Below are 25,664 nucleotides of genomic sequence, written 5' to 3' on the forward strand. Positions count from 1 at the left end.
ACTTGGCGTGGCATAACGGACACCTCTTGAACGGAGTCCTTGATTCCATCGTCGATCGAGCTTCGAAGTTTGGACCAATTCGGTACGAAAGTCGGAAGAGGGTGTGGAGCACTAAAGCTAGTAGTCGACACCGAACGGTAACTGTACCGACGAAAACTAAAGGTCTTTTGGCCTAAAACTAAGTATTCCTAAGTTGAGCTAAGATAGTCACATCCGAACCCAATGGCGGAAAAAAACAATCTAAGGATGGAGAGGATGCCCATGCGCACTGTAGTCCAGGGGAGGAGCCACCTATCTCGTGATACTTCGAAGACTCTTCCAGGACAACAATGTGCAATCATCCGGACCCAACACTAGGCGGCGATCTATGCACAGATATGAATTCAGCAGCCCACATGCCTCGAACATATTATTATTAACTGAAACCTGGTTAACGCAAGACTCCACCCCCGACATTCTAGCAGCACTATCTAACGAGTTTTATATCCTCCAAGCCAACCGCTCACAGGGAAAAAAGGGAGGGGGAGTAGCAGCCATAATACACCAAGACCTTAAATTCACGGCACTCACCTCCCTAGACATCCCTCAAATAGACAACTTAGTATTAAAATTAGAGTCCGCCCTTACCCCTTTTGTCTGTGTATTACTTTACAGACCACCACAGAACATGCCCCAGTTTCCAAAATCGCTGAGCGAACAAATGACACACCTCGTTACAAATCATGCCAAAGTACTGATGGCTGGGGACTTCAACTACTGGGCTAATGACCCAGCAGAGGGACCACACTCAGTGGAACTAACGGACCTACTCGCTGGACTCAATTTAAGTCAGCATATCTCGACTGCTACACACATCAAAGGGCACACCCTGGATCAGGTATGGTCCAGCAATCTAGTCTTAACTAACCTAGAAGTCACCCCCTGCATTTGGTCTGACCACTACTTTATTAATCACAGATAGGAGACTCATGTCTTGCGAGGAACAGCTGAGTCACCCAAACAGGGGAGTAGGTAGAGTAGCCATTACCAAGGTTATTCTTGATGAACAGAAAAACAAAGTAGGTGTAGATGCTGGTGAAGCACTTGTATTGGGCCAGGCCTCACACCGAAGGATAGTAGCACATGGTGCACTCCAAAATTCTTTTAAGTGACACTGTACTTTTGAGAAGCTCTTTTGCGGGCCTAACCACTTGGGAAACAGGAAGAGGTGGAAAACAGAGGAATATTTATTTATGCTTGATAGCATACAAAAGTAAACATTGTGGATGGTGATCCAATTTCCACTGAAATCTTGGGCTACTACTATGACCCTAGTTTTAATACAGTCACCTTTGGGATCCCAAAGTAATGTTGGAGTTCAACATATTTCATCAGTACATAAACAAAGAAAACATGAAGGCATTGTACCGATGTGAAATAAACAAACTGTACTCAATTTACAAATTTCGAGTTTTTCTAGAATTTATACTTAGACATGGAAAATAGTGAAATGGCCCCATAGTGTGTGCCAGAAAAATATTACAAATAAAACCTATAATTAAATCTGAATTCAGCCATTTAAATACTGACTTTTTAAATGTAATTTTAAGTCATATTTATACGGGCATAGTGCAGCCTTTTAGTATCAAAATCAAGCTTATTCCTAATTTACTTACAAATTTTTAGTCATTATACACATATTAAAATACTATGACAGAGTATATATAACCAATACCAGTGACAATACATCTGGCAATCAAATCGCTTCAAAATATACACATATATTAAGGATAGCACGTATGATTTCTCTCCGATATAACGCATTGAGGGAGGATGCAATTGTTCCCCTCCCACACAGGACAAGTACAGCATGGGTCGCACCCCTAGATGACAGAACGGGGACCGCCATAAGTGCACTTACCCATACAGTATCCTGTAATGAAAGTTTCAAATTGGTGCATTACAATTTTGTACATCTTATATGACACCAGTGAAACTTCATCGTATTACCTCAGCCCGTTCAGATGCTTGCCCACGTTGCGGAGAGACTGGGGCTGATTTTTTACACTTAGCATGGAGGTAAGCCAGTTCTGGACCCAGGGGATGAACGATGTGCAAAGGGGCATGGGCTTTAGGATTGTGAATATGCCACTATATAAATTAGGAAACCTAAGGGGCGTAAGATAGCTTGCAAACTACTGCAGCTACTCCTGGTACTGGCGAAGCATAGAGTCACCATATCATGGGTGGGACAATGTGACCCAGATGTGGACGCATGGTATTGGGACGTTCGCGAATGGACGCTAGCGGAAGAGGCCCATATTAAATTAAGCAGAAGAGATGACAAACTGGAAGAGGACCTTAGAGAGTGGAGGGAGTTGTGTGATCTCTTTCTGAACCCTGAACTAGATGAGAGTGGTCCACGTGACTCAGACACTAGCGTGGACATGCCTATGGGGGAAGCAGAGTGTGATGCTGTGGCTGGGAGACAAGTCTCTTATTCTACTGAATTGAATAGCAATTGAAATGCTCCTTCTGGAATAACAATGTATGCCCTGCTGTATACTGCCATTTACTTTTACCACCTGTAACAATATGACTGCTGCACTATTGTTGAAAATACAAATAAAGGTATTAAAAAAAAATATAGCACGTATGACACTAACCTCTTTGATGGCATCTTCGTTAGGCAGCATAGTGCACAAACAGGAAATGTAGGATTGTCGAAATGATTCTGCATTAGAAGTTTTTGACGACTCTGTGCACAATTTTGATAAAACCATTGCTTGTTGTATGCAGTTTGTTTTCATCAAATGCTTTATTCTTAATTCAAGAAACGAGCCTCCTTCCTGTGTGATTAATTCAGCAACTAAGGAAGAAGAAGCAACCTTTGTGATTCATTATACATTTCCAACAATTTGTACTTCAGATAGCGAACACATAGCATGTACGGTATAAACAATGACTAACAGTAGAACTATGGTATCAAATTATGCTGCAATAATTTACTGTACGTTCTGAATATTCTTCTTCTTTTCTAACATGGGAATGGCGTGAGTCAAAAATGTAAGCCTAACTGAAAGAAAAAAAAAATCCCATTGCAATATTTTCCAGTCTCCGCACTACTCATGCTCCAATATAGTGTTTAGACCACTTAGAAAAAAAGTTCACATTTCAAAATCTTCATAGTCACATTAAGAACTGACAGAAGAGATTGAGCAATTCAAATATAATTCCTCTTGGTACTTCTGGAAATCCACAGATTAAATGGGAAAAGCAAGAATATTGTCAGCCAGCTAATTAAAAAAAAGAGCAGTTCTAGGTATGCTCATAGCTGCGAAAACGTTTCAGTGCGGATAAATGCAGAAATCCATATGCATAAAAACATCAACCCAAAACATGCAATCAGCATGGCTAGCAGCGTTTGCTATAGATTAAAGAGCATGGATCCTATGGCGGCTCTCCAAAAGACTCTGCAAGAAACTTTTTTATGACTAGGCAAAAATCACCACCTGAAACTTGCTGGGTGCACTCTTGAAGGAAGGAGTCAACTCATTTGCCGACAGCAAATCCGAAGCCAACTTCTTTAGCCCCTGAAGTATAGTATTATGATCTACCGTATCGTATTCCGACAACAAGCCCAACAGCATGATGACGCATACCGAACCTGCGTCGAAATATGACACAGCTCATGAGCAAATCTGAGGACTGATTCAGTACCTTGACCTTGCCTAAAAGAGATCAACTAGATTACGCGGGTCAAGACAACAGTTCAGCTTTTGCGTTAACTGCAGTTTCTACCAATACAGCTAGATGTCAAGTCTGAAATTGGACGACATGGGCCAGCACTGAAGGGTCTAGTTATTTTTTTAAAGGGTGAACCATGGCTATTTTTATAATCTCCCAGTCACACAAACAGTGGAAAGCGAGGTATTAACAAAAGCACAACATTTGCCAGAAATCTGCAATTATGTACGGCACAATGTATTTATGCTCTACTACCTTGCTTTACATAATTAGCAGTAACATGTTCAAACATGTTCCTTACCTTAGAATTAGCCTATGGGCTTAAGACTCTCCCCGGAAATTATGTGAGTCGTACCCCTGAGCGCCGGTAGGTGACGTTGATCCGCTCCGCCTAGTTTCGTTGGAAGATGTTATGTGCGCAGTGTCTATATAGGTGCCACCCCAGCACACTGACGTCAGTTTCTTTTTGCGGCTTTCCACATCAGGAGCGCAGAGCCACAAAGAACACTGACCACTTGTGAGGAAAACTAGGGTCCTGAAAGGGGGAGAACCGTGTCCCTAGAAATCTATTTGCAGAGTGGGAAGGATGGGTGGGTTGGTCGGGAATCTGTGGCTAGATAGAGTCTCTGCATTTAAGACGTTATCGAAGGTAACTAACTTCTTCATCTGATAGAGACTTCTAGCTGCAAATTCCTTACCTTAATATAAATACCCAAGCAATACCTCTCGGGAAGTAGGTAGGCGAAACAGTTTCAAACCAAAAAGTTCTGCAGGAACTAACAGGCAAAGTGCCCATCCATATGGACCTGACTGTCTTGGTAGTAGTGTTCTGTGAACATGTGCAGAGAGACCCACGCTGCTGCCTGACAGATGTCCATGCCCGGGACTCCATGTGTTAATGCAGTGGTCGCAGCCTTGGCTCTGGTGGAATGAGCCCTCAAACCCTAAGGGGGCTGCTTTCTGGCCACTGCGAAGCAGATCTTAATGCAGAGTACAATCCATCGGAAGATGGTCCACTTCTGCACAGCCTTTCCCTTCTTCATCCTAACATACCCTATGAATAGCTGGCAGTCCACCCTTCACTCTTTCGTACGGTCAAGGTAGAACGATAAAGATCTTTTTGGGCTGAATCAGTTAAGTCGCTCCTCTTCTTAAGAAGGATGTTGCGGAGCGTAAAAATTAGACAGGGTGATGGATTGGCCTACATAAAGGGAGTGATGACTTTCAGCAGAAAGATAGCACTAGTTCGAAAAACCATTTTGTCTGGGTAGATGTTCAAGTACGGAGGCTCGGATGACAAAGTATGGAGCTCACTGACCCTCTGGGCAGACGTTTTTGCCACCAGGAAGGCTGTCTTTATGGTAAGGAGCCTGATAAAAAAGTGGTACAAACACTCAAAGGGAGCGCACCTCAGGAATGTCAGGACGAGATTAATGTCCCACTGAGAAATGATGAATGGAGAGCAGAAAGGGGGTCAATCTGCTTTTCGGGACACCATACCACAAACTCTCCCCAATGGAGGACAAATACTGCTTTGTTGGAGGGCCGCCTGGTTGCACGAATAACATCGCAGACTTTGGGTGGAAGGTCTTAAGCTGTCAACTGTCGGTGCTCACTCTGCACGCAAGGCGGAATGTTTACAGGTTCGGGTGGAGAACCCTCCCCTGCTGCTGCAACAGAAGATCCTCCCGAAGAGGCAGCCTGATTGGAGGCCCGATTGCCATGCTCAACAGCTTGGGATACAAAACTCTCAGAACCCAGTATGGAGCCACAAGGATGACCTGGCCCGGTCAGTCCTGATCTTCATGAGACCTCTGGCCAGGAGTGGTATGGGTGGAAAGGCATGCAGGAAGCCTAAGCTCCACTTGAGACAAAAAGCATCTGCAAGAGAGAGCCACCTTGGAAACTCCAGCACGTTCTCAGCAGAGGCCAACAGATCTAACCAAGGCTCTCCCCACTGCTGAAAGAGACCCTGTACCCCCTCGGGGTGGAGAGTTAGTCCACCCAGACGTTCAGAGTGCCCGCCATGTGTTGAACCACATATGCCCTGGCGTTCCGGCTATGTCCAGAGATGCAGGGCCTCTTAACAAACGGTCCACGATCCCACCTGCACTGTTTGCTGCAGTACTAAATGGTGGTGGTGGTGTCCGTGAACACCTGAACCAGCCGTCCGTTGATGGAGGGTAGAAAGGCTTTCAATGCCAGACAGATCTCCCAGAGGTCCAGAAGGGTGATGTGGAATCCGGATTCCGCGTCCACCTCTTTCAGATGGCCGTCCCATTCCAGGAGTGACACATCTGTCACTACTGTCAGATCTGGTTGGGGGAAGGGAGCAGGAACTGCCCCTGACTCAATTACTGTTCATTAACCACCACTGCAGATCTTTTGCAGTTCACTCCGATCGATTCCCCTGATGTTGATCTCAATGGAACTTCAGGTCCCACTGCAGAGCCTGCATAAGCCAGGGGGCATGAGGCCCATAGCATCAGAGTCAGTCTCAGCAAAATCCAATACAGAGGCTGAAACATCGGTATCATAGCCTGAATATCCTGGACTCACCCTTTTGGGAGGAGAGGCCTGAAACTGCAACATGTCCACAACAGCTCCAATGAAAGGGAGCATCTAAGAGGCAGTAAGGTGTGACTTCAGCACATTGATATTAAACCCTAGCAAATGGAGGTCGGCCCGCTGTAGTGTAGAGGTGGGAGACGACAGCCTAGGGCGAGCCCGTCTTCAACAGCCAGTCATCGAGGTAGGGGAAAACAAGAACCGCTGACCTCTGCAGATGAGCTGCAGCCACCGCCGTCACCTTGGTGAACAACCGAGGGGCGCTGGCTACGGCCTAAGGGGAGCAAGGTGAACTGAAATTGCTTGTGGCCCACCATGAACAGCAGGTAACGCCTGTGGGCAGGCTGGACAGGAATGTGGAAGTATGCTTCCTGCAAGTACAACACTACCATCCAGTCTCCCAGGTCCAGCACAGACAAGACTTGAGCGAGCATGAGCATTTTTAAATTCTCCTTCTTGAGGAAAAAATTGAGAGGGCGCAGGTCTAGGATAGGGCAAATGCCTTCGTCCTGCTGGGGCAGCAGAAAGTAGCCTGAATGACAACCACAACCAACTTCTGATGTCAGCACCCTCTCAATCGCTCCCTTGGTCAAGAGAGCTGTTACTTCCTGGGGGAGCAAGGTAAGGTGGTCAGCTGTCAGCCTGTCGCAAGCAGGTAGCATGGGGAGAAGGGTAGTATAGAAGGGGAGGCAGTAGTAGTCCCTCCTGACAATCTGCTGAATCCATTAGTCTGATGTTATAGATCTCCAGTGGGGCAGGTGATAGCATATCCTGTCTCCCACATTGTGTGGCCATGATGGTAAGCAGACAAACTATAATGGCTTGGAGGCTGTGGCTACCAAGGGGGCAGTGAACTGGGCTGACCTCTGGCTACCTGCCTCAAGAGTTTTGTGGACACCGCATCCTCGGCCACACAGAGGCTGGAAAGCTTGCTCGCCATTGTGACCAGGTGGGTATAGGCGCGCTGAAAGCCCCTTTGTGGCCACAAAACGAACGAAAGGTGGATTAGGGAGGGCGAGGAGCAATACAAAAGCCCAAGGACTTGGCTGTAGCCCTGCTGTCCTTAATGCGCTTCAGCGCTGAATCAGCCTAGTCTCCGAAGAGATGGAAGCCATCAAAGGGCATGTCGAAAAGCGATGCTTGGCCATTGCATGAAAAGCGAGGTGTCCTAGTTCAGGTGTGGTGCCATAAGGCCACTGTCAATGAAACAACTCTGCCTAGCTAGTCGGTGGTATCCAGTCCACAACAGATCGTGAACTTAGTTGGATCTCTCCTGTCTCCAACAGCTTGGAAGAGTATGGTCTGGGCCTCCTCTGGAAACCATGGACCGCATCTGTGCAACCGAATCCCATAGAGCATAGGACTATGTTCATGGACCTCAGGACCATGCTGCTGGAAGAAAACATCTTCTTCCCTAAGGTGTCCAGTCTCTTGAATTCCCTATCCGATGGGGCGGTAGGGATTGCACTAGGATTTACCTCTGACGTAGAGGCTTGGACCACCAAGATCTCTGGGGTAGGGCGTTGTGTAAAGTAATTGGGGTCCCCTGGTACGGGGTGGTGGCGGTGGCCAATCGTCCTGTTCATAGGACCCCCTGTGCTGGGCTTGGACCAGGTCCCAAGCAGCATGGTAGTTAGGGTTTCATTGAAAAGGAGAAGCGGTTCAGGGGGCCGCTCCTGGTTGATTCACCTCCGTCAAGACATTTGTCTTGACCGCCACTGAGGGTAGGCAAAGATCGAGGACATTGGCCGCCCCCTCACAACCATTGCAAAGAATGCACCCTCCTCCATAGCCATGATAGGGAGAGAAAGCATGCCAGAATCTGGAAAGTGTCTAGTCCACTGACCTCTGGTAAGTCCTCACACCAGTCCATCTGTGGATCTAAGGGCTGGTATTCCTCAAGGTCCAGAATTCCCTCCCAACCCTCCACCAGTCCTAGCCCGTAGGAATAGGGCTCAGGCTCTGGCCTGAAAGGAATGACGCTAACCGGCGTTGGATGACGCCCCTGCATGTCTGTGTCGGAGTTGTTGATCAGAATGTGGACCACAGGGAGCATTAGCACCGGTGAAGGTGGCATGACGAGCACCAGTCTGGATCCATCCGTAGACCCAAGGGGTACGAATGGTGCCAGAGCCGCTGCCATGGAACCAGTATGGCACCCTCCCAAACTCGCGGGGCCTGAAGGTACGCAGGCGGGTGCGGGTCGCTCAAATATGCGGTGCATAGATGTCATAAAACTAATGGGAGTTGAGTGGCGGTCGCTTCGGCACCATGAAACCTGGGGAAGCGCAGAGCCGACTCGAGCACTGGCTATACCGTGCAACCAGGCCTCGAATGTCTCCTTGCTTTGTCGGCTGACGGACGAGGCAAAGTCGTAGACCTCTTCAACGTCTTACTTTTTTCTTTTTGTGGAACTTACCCAAGTGGCCCGACGACTTGGAGTACGACGAAGAATGTGGACTCTGCAGATGATCCCAGGACCTACCTTTCGAGCGAGATTGAGGGCGTGAAAGATTTGCGTTGCACGGTGCAGCAATCAGCGCAGATCTGTGCGTCGTGGTTGCTTTCCAAGCACCAGACGCATTCAACGTGTGGGTAAGTCACCAACATCTGTAGATGACAGGTGCTGCAGGGCTTAAAGGCAGTCTTCCTAGTGGACATTAATGCCACAGAAGGAGAAGAAATCTCAAAAAAGATTCGACAAATGTTGGAAAAGCACAGTTATAAAGTGACTGAAGGGGTAATTCTCTCCAGATCTGCTCTGACTGGCACGTAAAGAAAAGAACTGAGGTCAGCGTCCAGGCGTACTGTTCACAAAACAAATTCTGGATGTAGTCTGCTGCCTGGGGAAAATTCTAAGGTAAAGAATCAGCGGTTAGAAGTCTCTATCAGATTTTTTAAACCAATGGTAACATCTGTTTTTACTCCTTTTAAGAGTTCCCTACCTATCTGAAAGGATCGTTTAGGTTGACTGTGTTCTGCTCTCCAACAGCTCATTGCTCTTAAAGAGTTGGCCTTCTATAAACACCAGCAAGCAAGTTTACGCAGATGTGCACATCATTCCATAACTTCGAGTTGTAATTTAGCATCACCCATTGTCTATACAATCTCAATCCAAAAACCAGCTAACTAACTGTAAGTCGGGCAACAGTCTTGGAGGAATGCATCCCACAAAAAGCCCTTGGATTGACTAGTGTAACCTGAAATCTTTTAAACGACGATAGTGTGAGACAGTGTGAAAACAAAGTGGGAAATTTGGCTACCAGATCTTACAAAAGGGATCAAATGGCTAGAAAATCCAAAAAAAAGTCCAAGAAGAACCTGATACCAAATTGTATCAACCAGGAATGAACTATTATGACTATAGATGCACTCAGTTGGGAGTATAAATTGTGGACTCATCATGAGAGAAAAAACATGAAGGCCTTATTCTGAGATTAATCTCGAGAAACACACCTACTGTTAGAGTTCAGATCTGGCTCCCAACGGCAGAATGGAGGATGGCAAGCAAATTGGTCTGTTTTTACTTCTTTCAAAAGTCCCCTAACTTTCTAAATGGATCGCCTGAGTTGACTGTGATCTGCTCTCCAACAGTTCATTGTTCTGTATGACGTACTGTGCTATAAAAGATCAGATGAAAAGTTTACAGAGATGTGCACTACATTCAATACCATCAAGATGTAATTTGGCATCACCCATTATATATATATATCAAGTTGCTTCGTAAACCAGATAACTAAATGCAAACTAGAAATCAGTCTTGACGGGACGTATCCCACGTAAACGCTGGAACTGACAAACATAATCTGAAACCTTCAAAACAGTGATAGTCTGATTTACTGATTTGACCAGGTAGTCAAACATAGCCACCACATATGGATGTTCAAGAAGTTAAGACAAACTTGAACTACCAAGAAGGAGAGATTAGGGCTTTGGAAGCTTTCTGACTCCCCAGTTAAGAGTATAAATTGAGGAACCACCAAGTAGATCAAAAACATGAAGGCCTGATTCTAACATCCATTTTGAGAAGCACATCTACTGTTAGAGAGTCCATATCTGGCTTCCAATGGCAGAACGGAGGACATTGTCTTAGCAAATGAAAATAAGAAGCATTGGCAAAAGCAAGAGGTCTGGCTTTAATAAGCAAACACATGCATTCTGTACAGTGTATGTTATAAATTAGGTTTAGACTTACATCGAGTAAGGAAGGTATTGTCTTCTGTACAGTTTTGTGATTAAAAGGAGGTTGGAATGGAATCACAGGTCACATACATGAATTAAATTTTTTGCATAAGTATCTAACATTGATCAAGATGCATGACAAGTGTTTGAAAAAGCAAATCGAGTGATCCCAAATGGTTTTAGTCAAGTCCACTGTCACAACTGATGCGGGGGGTTGTAAAGTCTGGTGCTTTAAAATGTGAGGTGCACTTGAATCTTCAAACTGATGTGGCAACTACATTGGCTCATTTGGGTATGCACTAAGTGAGCAGAGATTAACATATGACAGGAACTGGTAGTTTGGTTGGTGGTGGTAGATCTAATAGTTGCTCTGAAGGCCCCTCAGAGTTGTGTATTGCTAAAGCTAGTATGCTTCGTTGGTGGTGCCGTCAGGGGACCGTCACTCATTGTCTGAGGGCTTTAACAAGGGTATAGGTCTGGGCTGTACAATCTCTGTTAAGCAAGGTGTTAGGCAATCTGAAATGTATTAGTTGTACTGTAATTAAAGACTTCACTCATTCCAATTGTACTGAGGACCTCTTACAAAGTTAAGGAATGACAGAGTGCCTGTGATGTTTCATCAGGCAACACTGTAAAATAGATATCACATTGTATTCTTGAAAGCCATAATAACCTCCTTTTACAAAGTTTTCACCCAACCTCTACAATAGCATTGGAAGGCTTTGCTATTACTTGTAGAGCCAGTATTCCTCTATATGTTACCATAAGAAATAACTGAGGCACAGATAACTACAATTTCCTCAAACACTTTGGATTGTAGAGATGTCTTAGTATTGCTCGTCTGGTTTGAAGTCTTCACAACATACTTTAAGCAACAGCATCTATATGCAACTTGTTCTGATAGGCACCAATTCCAGCTCTTGAAGCACGATGCTGGACTTGTGCAATAAATACTAGGCTGTTCAAAACTAGAAAAAGTTGTTTTGTAACACAAGCTACTTTAAATACAGGCCTCTACCTCAAGATTTCTATGTAGTCAAAAGACTAAAAAGCAATCAGTCAACTGGAACAATGTGATCCAGAAAACAGTCTCAGAATGAATCCATATTCATATAACAATTGAGTTTGGCTGAGGAGGCCAATGCAGGAGGACTGGCTATGAAGTGTCAAAGAAAAGCAGAGATCAAGCCAACTGAGAGAAGGAAGAACTCAAACATTAAAAGCAAAAAGATTTGTGGTATAACAATGTATTTCCTAAGCACTAGCTCAACAAAAAGTTATTTGTCAGTAAAGGATGGAATACCATTATGAAGGTGGCAGCGCCATGTGAGTGGTTGCACAGTGCAGGTTTAGGCTAGATCACCTGAAGATGATACCAGTGGAAGGCTGACAATTGTAAGCAGAACTGAGATTTTTCATTAAAACTAAACATATCAATGTCATGAGAGAGATTTGACATAACTAAGCAGAAAATGCTACAAATTGAAATACTGGCAAAAAACCCACAATCATCTTCTGCAAGGTTTTCATCCTCACCTTCTTCTGGTTCTACCTTTTGCTGAGTTAAAATTTTAACAACAGTTGGACTTTTCCATACTCCGCCTTCTTTAGTGGCATCAACCAATGACTGAAGGTTAGTGTGTCCAAACCCTGATAGAGCACCATGAGAAGCCTACAACAAAAGAAAATGATTTAAAATAATTGAAATCAGAAGAGAAAAAAACAAGGAAATCGCTAATGAGCATAACTGTTCACATGAGAAATGAGTGTGCTAGGGCATCTCAATACATTTAATGTGGTGTCAAAAAAAACATTGCTTTTCTACATTTCCGGCCCATCTCGTAGGTGTAGACAATTTAACAAAAAGTTAATTATTTAATACTAGCAGATCCCATTATTACATCCCCCCACCCCCAAGAAAATGGGAATGCAGAAGCCCCGCGGGGGAAGGAGATGAGGCAGCCAGCCTGTCTCTCGCGCAGGAGGGAGGTGAGGCCGCCAACCTGTCTCTCGCGCGGGTTGGAGGGATGAAGGAGGTGAGGCAGCCAACCTGTCTCTCACGTGGGGGGAGGGAGGTGGGGCCGGCAACCTGTCTCTCGGGAGGGAGGGAGGTGAGGCCGCCAACCTGTCTCTCGGGAGGGAGGGAGGTGAGGCCGCCAACCTGTCGCGTGGGAGGGAGGTGAGGCCGCCAACCTGTGGCGCGGGAGGGAGGGAGGTGAGGCCGCCAACCTGTCGCGCGGGAGGGAGGTGAGGCCGCCAAGCTGTCTCAAGGGAGGTGAGGCCGCCAACCTGTCTCACGGGAGGGAGGTGAGGCCGCCAACCTGTCGCACAGGAGGGAGGGAGGGAGGTGAGGCCGCCAACCTGTCTCAAGGGAGGGAGGTGAGGCCGCCAACCTGTCTCACGGGAGGGAGGTGAGGCCGCCAACCTGTCTCACGGGAGGGAGGTGAGGCCGCCAAGCTGTCTCTCGCGAGGTGAGGCCGCCAACCTGTCTCGAGGGAGGGAGGTGAGGCGAGGCCGCCAACCTGTCTCGAGGGAGGTAGGTAGGTAGGTGAGGCCGCCAACCTGTCTCTCAGGAGGGAAAGAGGTGAGGCTGCCAACCTGTCTCTCGCACGGGAAGGAGGGACGTGAGGCCGCCAACCTCTCTCACGCGCGGGAAGGAGGGACATGAGGCCGCCAACCTGTCGCTGGCGAGGTGAGGCCGCCAACCTGTCGCTGGCGAGGTGAGGCCGCCAACCTGTCGCTGGCGAGGTGAGGCCGCCAACCTGTCGCTGGCGAGGTGAGGCCGCCAACCTGTCGCTGGCGAGGTGAGGCCGCCAACCTGTCGCTGGCGAGGTGAGGCCGCCAACCTGTCGCTGGCGAGGTGAAGCCGCCAACCTGTCTCTCGCGAGGTGAAGCCGCCAACCTGTCTCTCGCGAGGTGAAGCCGCCAACCTGTCTCTCGCGAGGTGAGGCCGCCAACCTGTCTCGAGGGAGGGAGGTGAGGCGAGGCCGCCAACCTGTCTCGAGGGAGGGAGGTGAGGCGAGGCCGCCAACCTGTCTCGAGGGAGGGAGGTGAGGCGAGCCCGCCAACCTGTCTCGAGGGAGGTAGGTAGGTAGGTGAGGCCGCCAACCTGTCTCGAGGGAGGTAGGTAGGTAGGTGAGGCCGCCAACCTGTCTCTCAGGAGGGAAAGAGGTGAGGCTGCCAACCTGTCTCTTGCACGGGAAGGAGGGACGTGAGGCCGCCAACCTCTCTCACGCGCGGGAAGGAGGGACATGAGGCCGCCAACCTGTCGCTGGCGAGGTGAGGCCGCCAACCTGTCGCTGGCGAGGTGAGGCCGCCAACCTGTCGCTGGCGAGGTGAGGCCGCCAACCTGTCGCTGGCGAGGTGAGGCCGCCAACCTGTCGCTGGCGAGGTGAGGCCGCCAACCTGTCGCTGGCGAGGTGAGGCCGCCAACCTGTCGCTGGCGAGGTGAGGCCGCCAACCTGTCGCTGGCGAGGTGAGGCCGCCAACCTGTCGCTGGCGAGGTGAGGCCGCCAACCTGTCGCTGGCGAGGTGAGGCCGCCAACCTGTCTCTCGCGAGGTGAAGCCGCCAACCTGTCTCTCGCGAGGTGAAGCCGCCAACCTGTCTCTCGCGAGGTGAAGCCGCCAACCTGTCTCTCGCGAGGTGAAGCCGCCAACCTGTCTCTCGCGAGGTGAAGCCGCCAACCTGTCTCTCGCGAGGTGAAGCCGCCAACCTGTCTCTCGCGAGGTGAAGCCGCCAACCTGTCTCTCGCGAGGTGAAGCCGCCAACCTGTCTCTCGCGAGGTGAAGCCGCCAACCTGTCTCTCGCGAGGTGAAGCCGCCAACCTGTCTCTCGCGCGGGAAGGAGGGACGTGAGGCCGCCAACCTGTCTCTCGCGCGGGAAGGAGGGACGTGAGGCCGCCAACCTGTCTCTCGCGCGGGAAGGAGGGACGTGAGGCCGCCAACCTGTCTCTCGCGCGGGAAGGAGGGACGTGAGGCCGCCAACCTGTCTCTCGCGCGGGAAGGAGGGACGTGAGGCCGCCAACCTGTCTCTCGCGCGGGAAGGAGGGACGGGAGGCCGCCAACCTGTCTCTCGCGCGGGAAGGAGGGACGGGAGGCCGCCAACCTGTCTCTCGCGCGGGAAGGAGGGAGGGGAGGCCGCCAACCTGTCTCTCGCGCGGGAAGGAGGGAGGGGAGGCCGCCAACCTGTCTCTCGCGCGGGAAGGAGGGACGTGAGGCCGCCAACCTGTCGCGTGGGAGGGAGGTGAGGCCGCCAACCTGTGGCGCGGGAGGGAGGGAGGTGAGGCCGCCAACCTGTCGCGAGGGAGGTGAGGCCGCCAAGCTGTCTCAAGGGAGGTGAGGCCGCCAACCTGTCTCACGGGAGGGAGGTGAGGCCGCCAACCTGTCGCACAGGAGGGAGGGAGGGGAGCCCGCCAACCTGTCTCTCGCGCGGGAGGGAGGGAGGGGAGCCCGCCAACCTGTCGCGCGGGAGGGAGGGGAGCCCGCCAACCTGTCGCGCGGGAGGGAGGGGAGCCCGCCAAGCTGTCTCAAGGGAGGTGAGGCCGCCAACCTGTCTCACGGGAGGGAGGTGAGGCCGCCAACCTGTCGCACAGGAGGGAGGGAGGGAGGTGAGGCCGCCAACCTGTCTCACGGGAGGGAGGTGAGGCCGCCAACCTGTCTCACGGGAGGGAGGTGAGGCCGCCAAGCTGTCTCTCGCGAGGTGAGGCCGCCAACCTGTCTCGAGGGAGGGAGGTGAGGCGAGGCCGCCAACCTGTCTCGAGGGAGGGAGGTGAGGCGAGGCCGCCAACCTGTCTCGAGGGAGGGAGGTGAGGCGAGGCCGCCAACCTGTCTCGAGGGAGGTAGGTAGGTAGGTGAGGCCGCCAACCTGTCTCTCGCACGGGAAGGAGGGACGTGAGGCCGCCAACCTCTCTCACGCGCGGGAAGGAGGGACATGAGGCCGCCAACCTGTCGCTGGCGAGGTGAGGCCGCCAACCTGTCGCTGGCGAGGTGAGGCCGCCAACCTGTCGCTGGCGAGGTGAGGCCGCCAACCTGTCGCTGGCGAGGTGAGGCCGCCAACCTGTCGCTGGCGAGGTGAGGCCGCCAACCTGTCGCTGGCGAGGTGAGGCCGCCAACCTGTCGCTGGCGAGGTGAGGCCGCCAACCTGTCGCTGGCGAGGTGAGGCCGCCAACCTGTCTCTCGCGAGGTGAAGCCGCCAACCTGTCTCTCGCGAGGTGAAGCCGCCAACCTGTCTCTCGCGAGGTGAAGCCGCCAACCTGTCTCTCGCGAGGTGAAGCCGCCAACCTGTCTCTCGCGAGGTGAAGCCGCCAACCTGTCTCTCGCGAGGTGAAGCCGCCAACCTGTCTCTCGCGAGGTGAAGCCGCCAACCTGTCTCTCGCGAGGTGAAGCCGCCAACCTGTCTCTCGCGAGGTGAAGCCGCCAACCTGTCTCTCGCGAGGTGAAGCCGCCAACCTGTCTCTCGCGCGGGAAGGAGGGACGGGAGGCCGCCAACCTGTCTCTCGCGCGGGAAGGAGGGACGGGAGGCCGCCAACCTGTCTCTCGCGCGGGAAGGAGGGACGGGAGGCCGCCAACCTGTCTCTCGCGCGGGAGGGAGGGACGGACGGGAGGCCGCCAACCTGTCTCTCGCGCGGGAGGGAGGGACGGGAGGCCGCCAACCTGTCTCTCGCGCGGGAGGGAGGGACGGGAGGCCGCCAACCTGTCTCTCGCGCGGGAGGGAGGGACGGGAGGCCGCCAACCTGTCTCTCGCGCGGGAGGGAGGGACGGGAGGCCGCCAACCTGTCTCTCGCGCGGGAGGGAGGGACGGGAGGCCGCCAACCTGTCTCTCGCGAGGGAGGGAGGGAGGGAGGGACGGGAGGCCGCCAACCTGTCTCTCGCGAGGGAGGGAGGGAAGCCCGCCAACCTGTCTCTCGCGCGGGAGGGAGGGGAGCCCGCCAACCTGTCTCTCGCGCGGGAGGGAGGGGAGCCCGCCAACCTGTCTCTCGCGCGGGAGGGAGGGGAGCCCGCCAACCTGTCTCTCGCGCGGGAGGGAGGGGAGCCCGCCAACCTGTCTCTCGCGCGGGAGGGAGGGAGGGGAGCCCGCCAACCTGTCTCTCGCGCGGGAGGGAGGGAGGGAGGGGAGCCCGCCAACCTGTCTCTCGCGCGGGAGGGAGGGGAGCCCGCCAACCTGTCTCTCGCGCGGGAGGGAGGGGAGCCCGCCAACCTGTCTCTCGCGCGGGAGGGAGGGGAGCCCGCCAACCTGTCTCTCGCGCGGGAGGGAGGGAGGGAGGGGAGCCCGCCAACCTGTCTCTCGCGCGGGAGGGAGGGAGGGGAGCCCGCCAACCTGTCTCTCGCGCGGGAGGGAGGGAGGGGAGCCCGCCAACCTGTCTCTCGCGCGGGAGGGAGGGAGGGGAGCCCGCCAACCTGTCTCTCGCGCGGGAGGGAGGGAGGGGAGCCCGCCAACCTGTCTCTCGCGCGGGAGGGAGGGGAGCCCGCCAACCTGTCTCTCGCGCGGGAGGGAGGGGAGCCCGCCAACCTGTCTCTCGCGCGGGAGGGAGGGGAGCCCGCCAACCTGTCTCTCGCGCGGGAGGGAGGGGAGCCCGCCAACCTGTCTCTCGCGCGGGAGGGAGGGAGGGGAGCCCGCCAACCTGTCTCTCGCGCGGGAGGGAGGGAGGGGAGCCCGCCAACCTGTCTCTCGCGCGGGAGGGAGGGAGGGGAGCCCGCCAACCTGTCTCTCGCGCGGGAGGGAGGGAGGGGAGCCCGCCAACCTGTCTCTCGCGCGGGAGGGAGGGGAGCCCGCCAACCTGTCTCTCGCGCGGGAGGGAGGGGAGCCCGCCAACCTGTCTCTCGCGCGGGAGGGAGGGGAGCCCGCCAACCTGTCTCTCGCGAGGGAGGGAGGGGAGCCCGCCAACCTGTCTCTCGCGCGGGAGGGACGGAGGGAGGGGAGCCCGCCAACCTGTCTCTCGCGCGGGAGGGACGGAGGGAGGGGAGCCCGCCAACCTGTCTCTCGCGCGGGCGGGAGGGACGGAGGGAGGGGAGCCCGCCAACCTGTCTCTCGGGAGGGAGGGAGGGAGGGGAGCCCGCCAACCTGTCTCTCGGGAGGGAGGGAGGGAGGGGAGCCCGCCAACCTGTCGCACAGGAGGGAGGGAGGGGAGCCCGCCAACCTGTCTCTCGCGCGGGAGGGACGGAGGGAGGGGAGCCCGCCAACCTGTCTCTCGCGCGGGAGGGACGGAGGGAGGGGAGCCCGCCAACCTGTCTCTCGGGAGGGAGGGGAGCCCGCCAACCTGTCTCTCGGGAGGGAGGGAGGGAGGTGAGGCCGCCAACCTGTCGCACAGGAGGGAGGGAGGGGAGCCCGCCAACCTGTCTCTCGCGCGGGAGGGACGGAGGGAGGGGAGCCCGCCAACCTGTCTCTCGCGCGGGAGGGAGGGAGGGGAGCCCGCCAACCTGTCTCTCGCGCGGGAGGGAGGGAGGGGAGCCCGCCAACCTGTCTCTCGCGCGGGAGGGAGGGAGGGAGGGGAGCCCGCCAACCTGTCTCTCGCGCGGGAGGGAGGGAGGGGAGCCCGCCAACCTGTCTCTCGCGCGGGAGGGAGGGGAGCCCGCCAACCTGTCTCTCGCGAGGGAGGGAGGGGAGCCCGCCAACCTGTCTCTCGCGCGGGAGGGAGGGGAGCCCGCCAACCTGTCTCTCGCGCGGGAGGGAGGGGAGCCCGCCAACCTGTCTCTCGCGCGGGAGGGAGGGGAGCCCGCCAACCTGTCTCTCGCGCGGGAGGGAGGGAGGGGAGCCCGCCAACCTGTCTCTCGCGCGGGAGGGAGGGAGGGGAGCCCGCCAACCTGTCTCTCGCGCGGGCGGGAGGGAGGGGAGCCCGCCAACCTGTCTCTCGCGCGGGAGGAAGGGAGGGGAGCCCGCCAACCTGTCTCTCGCGCGGGAGGGAGGGAGGGAGGGGAGCCCGCCAACCTGTCTCTCGCGCGGGAGGGAGGGAGGGAGGGAGGGGAGCCCGCCAACCTGTCTCTCGCGCGGGAGGGAGGGGAGCCCGCCAACCTGTCTCTCGGGAGGGAGGGAGGGAGGGAGGGAGGGGAGCCCGCCAACCTGTCTCTCGGGAGGGAGGGAGGGAGGGGAGCCCGCCAACCTGTCTCTCGGGAGGGAGGGAGGGGAGCCCGCCAACCTGTCTCTCGCGCGGGAGGGACGGAGGGAGGGGAGCCCGCCAACCTGTCTCTCGCGCGGGAGGGACGGAGGGAGGGGAGCCCGCCAACCTGTCTCTCGCGCGGGAGGGACGGAGGGAGGGGAGCCCGCCAACCTGTCTCTCGCGCGGGAGGGACGGAGGGAGGGGAGCCCGCCAACCTGTCTCTCGCGCGGGAGGGAGGGGAGCCCGCCAACCTGTCTCTCGCGCGGGAGGGAGGGGAGCCCGCCAACCTGTCTCTCGCGCGGGAGGGAGGGGAGCCCGCCAACCTGTCTCTCGCGCGGGAGGGACGGAGGGAGGGGAGCCCGCCAACCTGTCTCTCGCGCGGGAGGGACGGAGGGAGGGGAGCCCGCCAACCTGTCTCTCGCGCGGGCGGGAGGGACGGAGGGAGGGGAGCCCGCCAACCTGTCTCTCGGGAGGGAGGGAGGGAGGGGAGCCCGCCAACCTGTCTCTCGGGAGGGAGGGAGGGAGGGGAGCCCGCCAACCTGTCGCACAGGAGGGAGGGAGGGGAGCCCGCCAACCTGTCTCTCGCGCGGGAGGGACGGAGGGAGGGGAGCCCGCCAACCTGTCTCTCGCGCGGGAGGGACGGAGGGAGGGGAGCCCGCCAACCTGTCTCTCGGGAGGGAGGGAGGGAGGGGAGCCCGCCAACCTGTCTCTCGGGAGGGAGGGAGGGAGGTGAGGCCGCCAACCTGTCGCACAGGAGGGAGGGAGGGGAGCCCGCCAACCTGTCTCTCGCGCGGGAGGGACGGAGGGAGGGGAGCCCGCCAACCTGTCTCTCGCGCGGGAGGGAGGGGAGCCCGCCAACCTGTCTCTCGCGCGGGAGGGAGGGGAGCCCGCCAACCTGTCTCTCGCGCGGGAGGGAGGGGAGCCCGCCAACCTGTCTCTCGCGCGGGAGGGACGGAGGGAGGGGAGCCCGCCAACCTGTCTCTCGCGCGGGAGGGACGGAGGGAGGGGAGCCCGCCAACCTGTCTCTCGCGCGGGCGGGAGGGACGGAGGGAGGGGAGCCCGCCAACCTGTCTCTCGCGCGGGAGGGAGGGGAGCCCGCCAACCTGTCTCTCGCGCGGGAGGGAGGGAGGGGAGCCCGCCAACCTGTCTCTCGCGCGGGAGGGAGGGAGGGGAGCCCGCCAACCTGTCTCTCGCGCGGGAGGGAGGGGAGCCCGCCAACCTGTCTCTCGCGCGGGAGGGAGGGGAGCCCGCCAACCTGTCTCTCGCGCGGGAGGGAGGGGAGCCCGCCAACCTGTCTCTCGCGCGGGAGGGAGGGAGGGAGGGGAGCCCGCCAACCTGTCTCTCGCGCGGGAGGGAGGGAGGGAGGGAGGGGAGCCCGCCAACCTGTCTCTCGCGCGGGAGGGAGGGGAGCCCGCCAACCTGTCTCTCGCGCGGGAGGGAGGGAGGGGAGCCCGCCAACCTGTCTCTCGCGCGGGAGGGAGGGAGGGGAGCCCGCCAACCTGTCTCTCGCGCGGGAGGGAGGGGAGCCCGCCAACCTGTCTCTCGCGCGGGAGGGAGGGGAGCCCGCCAACCTGTCTCTCGCGCGGGAGGGAGGGGAGCCCGCCAACCTGTCTCTCGCGCGGGAGGGAGGGGAGCCCGCCAACCTGTCTCTCGCGCGGGAGGGAGGGAGGGAGGGGAGCCCGCCAACCTGTCTCTCGCGCGGGAGGGAGGGAGGGAGGGGAGCCCGCCAACCTGTCTCTCGCGCGGGAGGGAGGGAGGGGAGCCCGCCAACCTGTCTCTCGCGCGGGAGGGAGGGAGGGGAGCCCGCCAACCTGTCTCTCGCGCGGGAGGGAGGGAGGGGAGCCCGCCAACCTGTCTCTCGCGCGGGAGGGAGGGAGGGGAGCCCGCCAACCTGTCTCTCGCGCGGGAGGGAGGGAGGGGAGCCCGCCAACCTGTCTCTCGCGCGGGAGGGAGGGAGGGGAGCCCGCCAACCTGTCTCTCGCGCGGGAGGGAGGGAGGGAGGGGAGCCCGCCAACCTGTCTCTCGCGCGGGAGGGAGGGAGGGAGGGGAGCCCGCCAACCTGTCTCTCGCGCGGGAGGGAGGGAGGGAGGGGAGCCCGCCAACCTGTCTCTCGCGCGGGAGGGAGGGAGGGAGGGGAGCCCGCCAACCTGTCTCTCGCGCGGGAGGGAGGGAGGGGAGCCCGCCAACCTGTCTCTCGCGCGGGAGGGAGGGAGGGAGGGGAGCCCGCCAACCTGTCTCTCGCGCGGGAGGGAGGGAGGGAGGGAGGGGAGCCCGCCAACCTGTCTCTCGCGCGGGAGGGAGGGGAGCCCGCCAACCTGTCTCTCGCGCGGGAGGGAGGGGAGCCCGCCAACCTGTCTCTCGCGCGGGAGGGAGGGGAGCCCGCCAACCTGTCTCTCGCGCGGGAGGGAGGGGAGCCCGCCAACCTGTCTCTCGCGCGGGAGGGAGGGGAGCCCGCCAACCTGTCTCTCGCGCGGGAGGGAGGGGAGCCCGCCAACCTGTCTCTCGCGCGGGAGGGAGGGGAGCCCGCCAACCTGTCTCAAGGGAGGTGAGGCCGCCAACCTGTCTCACGGGAGGGAGGTGAGGCCGCCAACCTGTCGCACAGGAGGGAGGGAGGGGAGCCCGCCAACCTGTCTCTCGCGCGGGAGGGAGGGGAGCCCGCCAACCTGTCTCTCGCGCGGGAGGGAGGGGAGCCCGCCAACCTGTCTCTCGCGCGGGAGGGAGGGGAGCCCGCCAACCTGTCTCTCGCGCGGGAGGGAGGGGAGCCCGCCAACCTGTCTCTCGCGCGGGAGGGAGGGGAGCCCGCCAACCTGTCGCGCGGGAGGGAGGGGAGCCCGCCAACCTGTCTCACGGGAGGGAGGTGAGGCCGCCAACCTGTCGCACAGGAGGGAGGGAGGGGAGCCCGCCAACCTGTCTCTCGCGCGGGAGGGAGGGGAGCCCGCCAACCTGTCTCTCGCGCGGGAGGGAGGGGAGCCCGCCAACCTGTCTCTCGCGCGGGAGGGAGGGAGGGGAGCCCGCCAACCTGTCTCTCGCGCGGGAGGGAGGGAGGGGAGCCCGCCAACCTGTCTCTCGCGCGGGAGGGAGGGGAGCCCGCCAACCTGTCTCTCGCGCGGGAGGGAGGGAGGGGAGCCCGCCAACCTGTCGCGCGGGAGGGAGGGGAGCCCGCCAACCTGTCGCGCGGGAGGGAGGGGAGCCCGCCAAGCTGTCTCAAGGGAGGTGAGGCCGCCAACCTGTCTCACGGGAGGGAGGTGAGGCCGCCAACCTGTCGCACAGGAGGGAGGGAGGGAGGGAGGTGAGGCCGCCAACCTGTCTCTCGCGCGGGAGGGAGGGAGGTGAGGCCGCCAACCTGTCTCTCGCGCGGGAGGGAGGGAGGGGAGCCCGCCAACCTGTCTCTCGCGCGGGAGGGAGGGGAGCCCGCCAACCTGTCTCTCGCGCGGGAGGGAGGGAGGGAGGGGAGCCCGCCAACCTGTCGCGCGGGAGGGAGGGGAGCCCGCCAACCTGTCGCGCGGGAGGGAGGGGAGCCCGCCAAGCTGTCTCAAGGGAGGTGAGGCCGCCAACCTGTCTCACGGGAGGGAGGTGAGGCCGCCAACCTGTCGCACAGGAGGGAGGGAGGGAGGGAGGTGAGGCCGCCAACCTGTCTCTCGCGCGGGAGGGAGGGAGGTGAGGCCGCCAACCTGTCTCTCGCGCGGGAGGGAGGGAGGGAGGGAGGGAGGTGAGGCCGCCAACCTGTCTCTCGCGCGGGAGGGAGGGAGGTGAGGCCGCCAACCTGTCTCTCGCGCGGGAGGGAGGGAGGGAGGGAGGTGAGGCCGCCAACCTGTCTCTCGCGCGGGAGGGAGGGAGGGAGGGAGGTGAGGCCGCCAACCTGTCTCTCGCGCGGGAGGGAGGGAGGTGAGGCCGCCAACCTGTCTCTCGCGCGGGAGGGAGGGGAGCCCGCCGACCTGTCTCTCGCGCGGGAGGGAGGGGAGCCCGCCGACCTGTCTCTCGCGCGGGAGGGAGGGAGGGAGGGGAGCCCGCCGACCTGTCTCTCGCGCGGGAGGGAGGGGAGCCCGCCGACCTGTCTCTCGCGCGGGAGGGAGGGAGGGGAGCCCGCCGACCTGTCTCTCGCGCGGGAGGGAGGGAGGGAGGGGAGCCCGCCGACCTGTCTCTCGCGCGGGAGGGAGGGAGGGGAGGAGGGGAGCCCGCCGACCTGTCTCTCGCGCGGGAGGGAGGGAGGGAGGGAGGGGAGCCCGCCGACCTGTCTCTCGCGCGGGAGGGAGGGGGAGGGAGGGAGCCCGCCGACCTGTCTCTCGCGCGGGAGGGAGGGAGGGAGGGAGGGGAGCCCGCCGACCTGTCTCTCGCGCGGGAGGGAGGGAGGGAGGGAGGGGAGCCCGCCGACCTGTCTCTCGCGCGGGAGGGAGGGAGGGGAGGGGAGCCCGCCGACCTGTCTCTCGCGCGGGAGGGAGGGAGGGAGGGAGGGAGCCCGCCGACCTGTCTCTCGCGCGGGAGGGAGGGAGGGAGGGAGCCCGCCGACCTGTCTCTCGCGCGGGAGGGAGGGAGGGGAGCCCGCCGACCTGTCTCTCGCGCGGGAGGGAGGGAGGGAGGGGAGCCCGCCGACCTGTCTCTCGCGCGGGAGGGAGGGAGGGAGGGAGGGGAGCCCGCCGACCTGTCTCTCGCGCGGGAGGGAGGGAGGGAGGGGAGCCCGCCGACCTGTCTCTCGCGCGGGAGGGAGGGAGGGAGGGAGGGAGGGGAGCCCGCCGACTGTCTCTCGCGCGGGAGGGAGGGAGGGAGGGAGGGGAGCCCGCCGACCTGTCTCTCGCGCGGGAGGGAGGGAGGGAGGGAGGGAGGGGAGCCCGCCAACCTGTCTCTCGCGCGGGAGGGAGGGAGGGGAGCCCGCCAACCTGTCTCTCGCGCGGGGGGGCGCCACCTGTCTCTCGCGCGGGGGGCGCCAACCTGTCTCTCGCGCGGGGGGCGCCAACCTGTCTCTCGCGCGGGGGGCGCCAACCTGTCTCTCGCGCGGGGGGGCGCCAACCTGTCTCTCGCGCGGGGGGGCGCCAACCTGTCTCTCGCGCGGGGGGGCGCCAACCTGTCTCTCGCCGGGGGGGGCGCCAACCTGTCTCTCGCGCGGGGGGCGCCAACCTGTCTCTCGCGCGGGGGGGCGCCAACCTGTCTCTCGCGCGGGGGGGCGCCAACCTGTCTCTCGCGCGGGGGGGCGCCAACCTGTCTCTCGCGCGGGGGGCGCCAACCTGTCTCTCGCGCGGGGGCGCCAACCTGTCTCTCGCGCGGGGGGGCGCCAACCTGTCTCTCGCGCGGGGGGGCGCCAACCTGTCTCTCGCGCGGGGGCGCCAACCTGTCTCTCGCGCGGGGGGCGCCAACCTGTCTCTCGCGCGGGGGGCGCCAACCTGTCTCTCGCGCGGGGGGCGCCAACCTGTCTCTCGCGCGGGGGGCGCCAACCTGTCTCTCGCGCGGGGGGCGCCAACCTGTCTCTCGCGCGGGGGGCGCCAACCTGTCTCTCGCGCGGGGGGCGCCAACCTGTCTCTCGCGCGGGGGGCGCCAACCTGTCTCTCGCGCGGGGGGGCGCCAACCTGTCTCTCGCGCGGGGGGCGCCAACCTGTCTCTCGCGCGGGGGGCGCCAACCTGTCTCTCGCGCGGGGGGCGCCAACCTGTCTCTCGCGCGGGGGGCGCCAACCTGTCTCTCGCGCGGGGGGCGCCAACCTGTCTCTCGCGCGGGGGGCGCCAACCTGTCTCTCGCGCGGGGGGCGCCAACCTGTCTCTCGCGCGGGGGGCGCCAACCTGTCTCTCGCGCGGGGGCGCCAACCTGTCTCTCGCGCGGGGGGCGCCAACCTGTCTCTCGCGCGGGGGGCGCCAACCTGTCTCTCGCGCGGGGGGCGCCAACCTGTCTCTCGCGCGGGGGGCGCCAACCTGTCTCTCGCGCGGGAGGGAGGGAGCCCGCCAACCTGTCTCTCGCGCGGGAGGGAGGGGAGCCCGCCAACCTGTCTCTCGCGCGGGAGGGAGGGGAGCCCGCCAACCTGTCTCTCGCGCGGGAGGGAGGGGAGCCCGCCAACCTGTCTCTCGCGAGGGAGGGAGGGGAGCCCGCCGACCTGTCTCTCGCGAGGGAGGGAGGGGAGCCGCCGACCTGTCTCTCGCGAGGGAGGGAGGGGAGCCCGCCGACCTGTCTCTCGCGCGGGAGGGAAGGGAGCCCGCCGACCTGTCTCTCGCGCGGGAGGGAAGGGAGCCCGCCGACCTGTCTCTCGCGCGGGAGGGAAGGGAGCCCGCCGACCTGTCTCTCGCGCGGGAGGGAGGGAGCCCGCCGACCTGTCTCTCGCGCGGGAGGGAGGGGAGCCCGCCGACCTGTCTCTCGCGGAGGGAGGGAGGGGAGCCCGCCAACCTGTCTCTCGCGCGGGAGGGAGGGAGGGGAGCCCGCCAACCTGTCTCTCGCGCGGGAGGGAGGGAGGGGAGCCCCGCCGACCTGTCTCTCGCGCGGGAGGGAGGGAGGGAGCCCGCCGACCTGTCTCTCGCGCGGGAGGGAGGGAGGGGAGCCCGCCGACCTGTCTCTCGCGCGGGAGGGAGGGAGGGGAGCCCGCCGACCTGTCTCTCGCGCGGGAGGGAGGGAGGGGAGCCCGCCGACCTGTCTCGCGCGCGGGAGGGAGGGGAGCCCGCCAACCTGTCTCTCGCGCGGGAGGGAGGGGAGCCCACCAACCTGTCTCTCGCGCGGGAGGGAGGGGAGCCCGCCAACCTGTCTCTCTCGCGCGGGAGGGAGGGGAGCCCGCCAACCTGTCTCTCGCGCGGGAGGGAGGGGAGCCCGCCAACCTGTCTCTCGCGCGGGAGGGAGGGAGGGGAGCCCGCCAACCTGTCTCTCGCGCGGGAGGGAGGGAGGGGAGCCCGCCAACCTGTCTCTCGCGCGGGAGGGAGGGAGGGGAGCCCGCCAACCTGTCTCTCGCGCGGGAGGGAGGGAGGGGAGCCCGCCAACCTGTCTCTCGCGCGGGAGGGAGGGAGGGGAGCCCGCCAACCTGTCTCTCGCGCGGGAGGGAGGGAGGGGAGCCCGCCAACCTGTCTCTCGCGCGGGAGGGAGGGAGGGGAGCCCGCCAACCTGTCTCTCGCGCGGGGGAGGGAGGGGAGGAG

The 25,664-nt window shown here is 59.6% G+C and overlaps 1 protein-coding gene across 1 annotated transcript in view; it reads right to left on the minus strand.

The window, feature by feature from the left end:
• Nucleotides 1-25,664, minus strand: part of RLF (RLF zinc finger) — a 314,153-nt gene that overhangs the window by 114,068 nt on the left and 174,421 nt on the right. Inside the window, exons 4-5 of the mRNA XM_085647033.1 lie at nt 12,013-12,148; nt 2,646-2,848 (exon numbers count right to left, since the gene is read on the minus strand). Coding sequence (XP_085503159.1) covers nt 2,646-2,848; nt 12,013-12,148 — 339 coding nt within the window. The remainder of the gene's footprint in view (nt 1-2,645; nt 2,849-12,012; nt 12,149-25,664) is intronic.

This window comes from Triturus cristatus, chromosome 3_2, assembly GCF_964204655.1.
Source record: "Triturus cristatus chromosome 3_2, aTriCri1.1, whole genome shotgun sequence".
Lineage (NCBI taxonomy): Eukaryota > Metazoa > Chordata > Amphibia > Caudata > Salamandridae > Triturus > Triturus cristatus.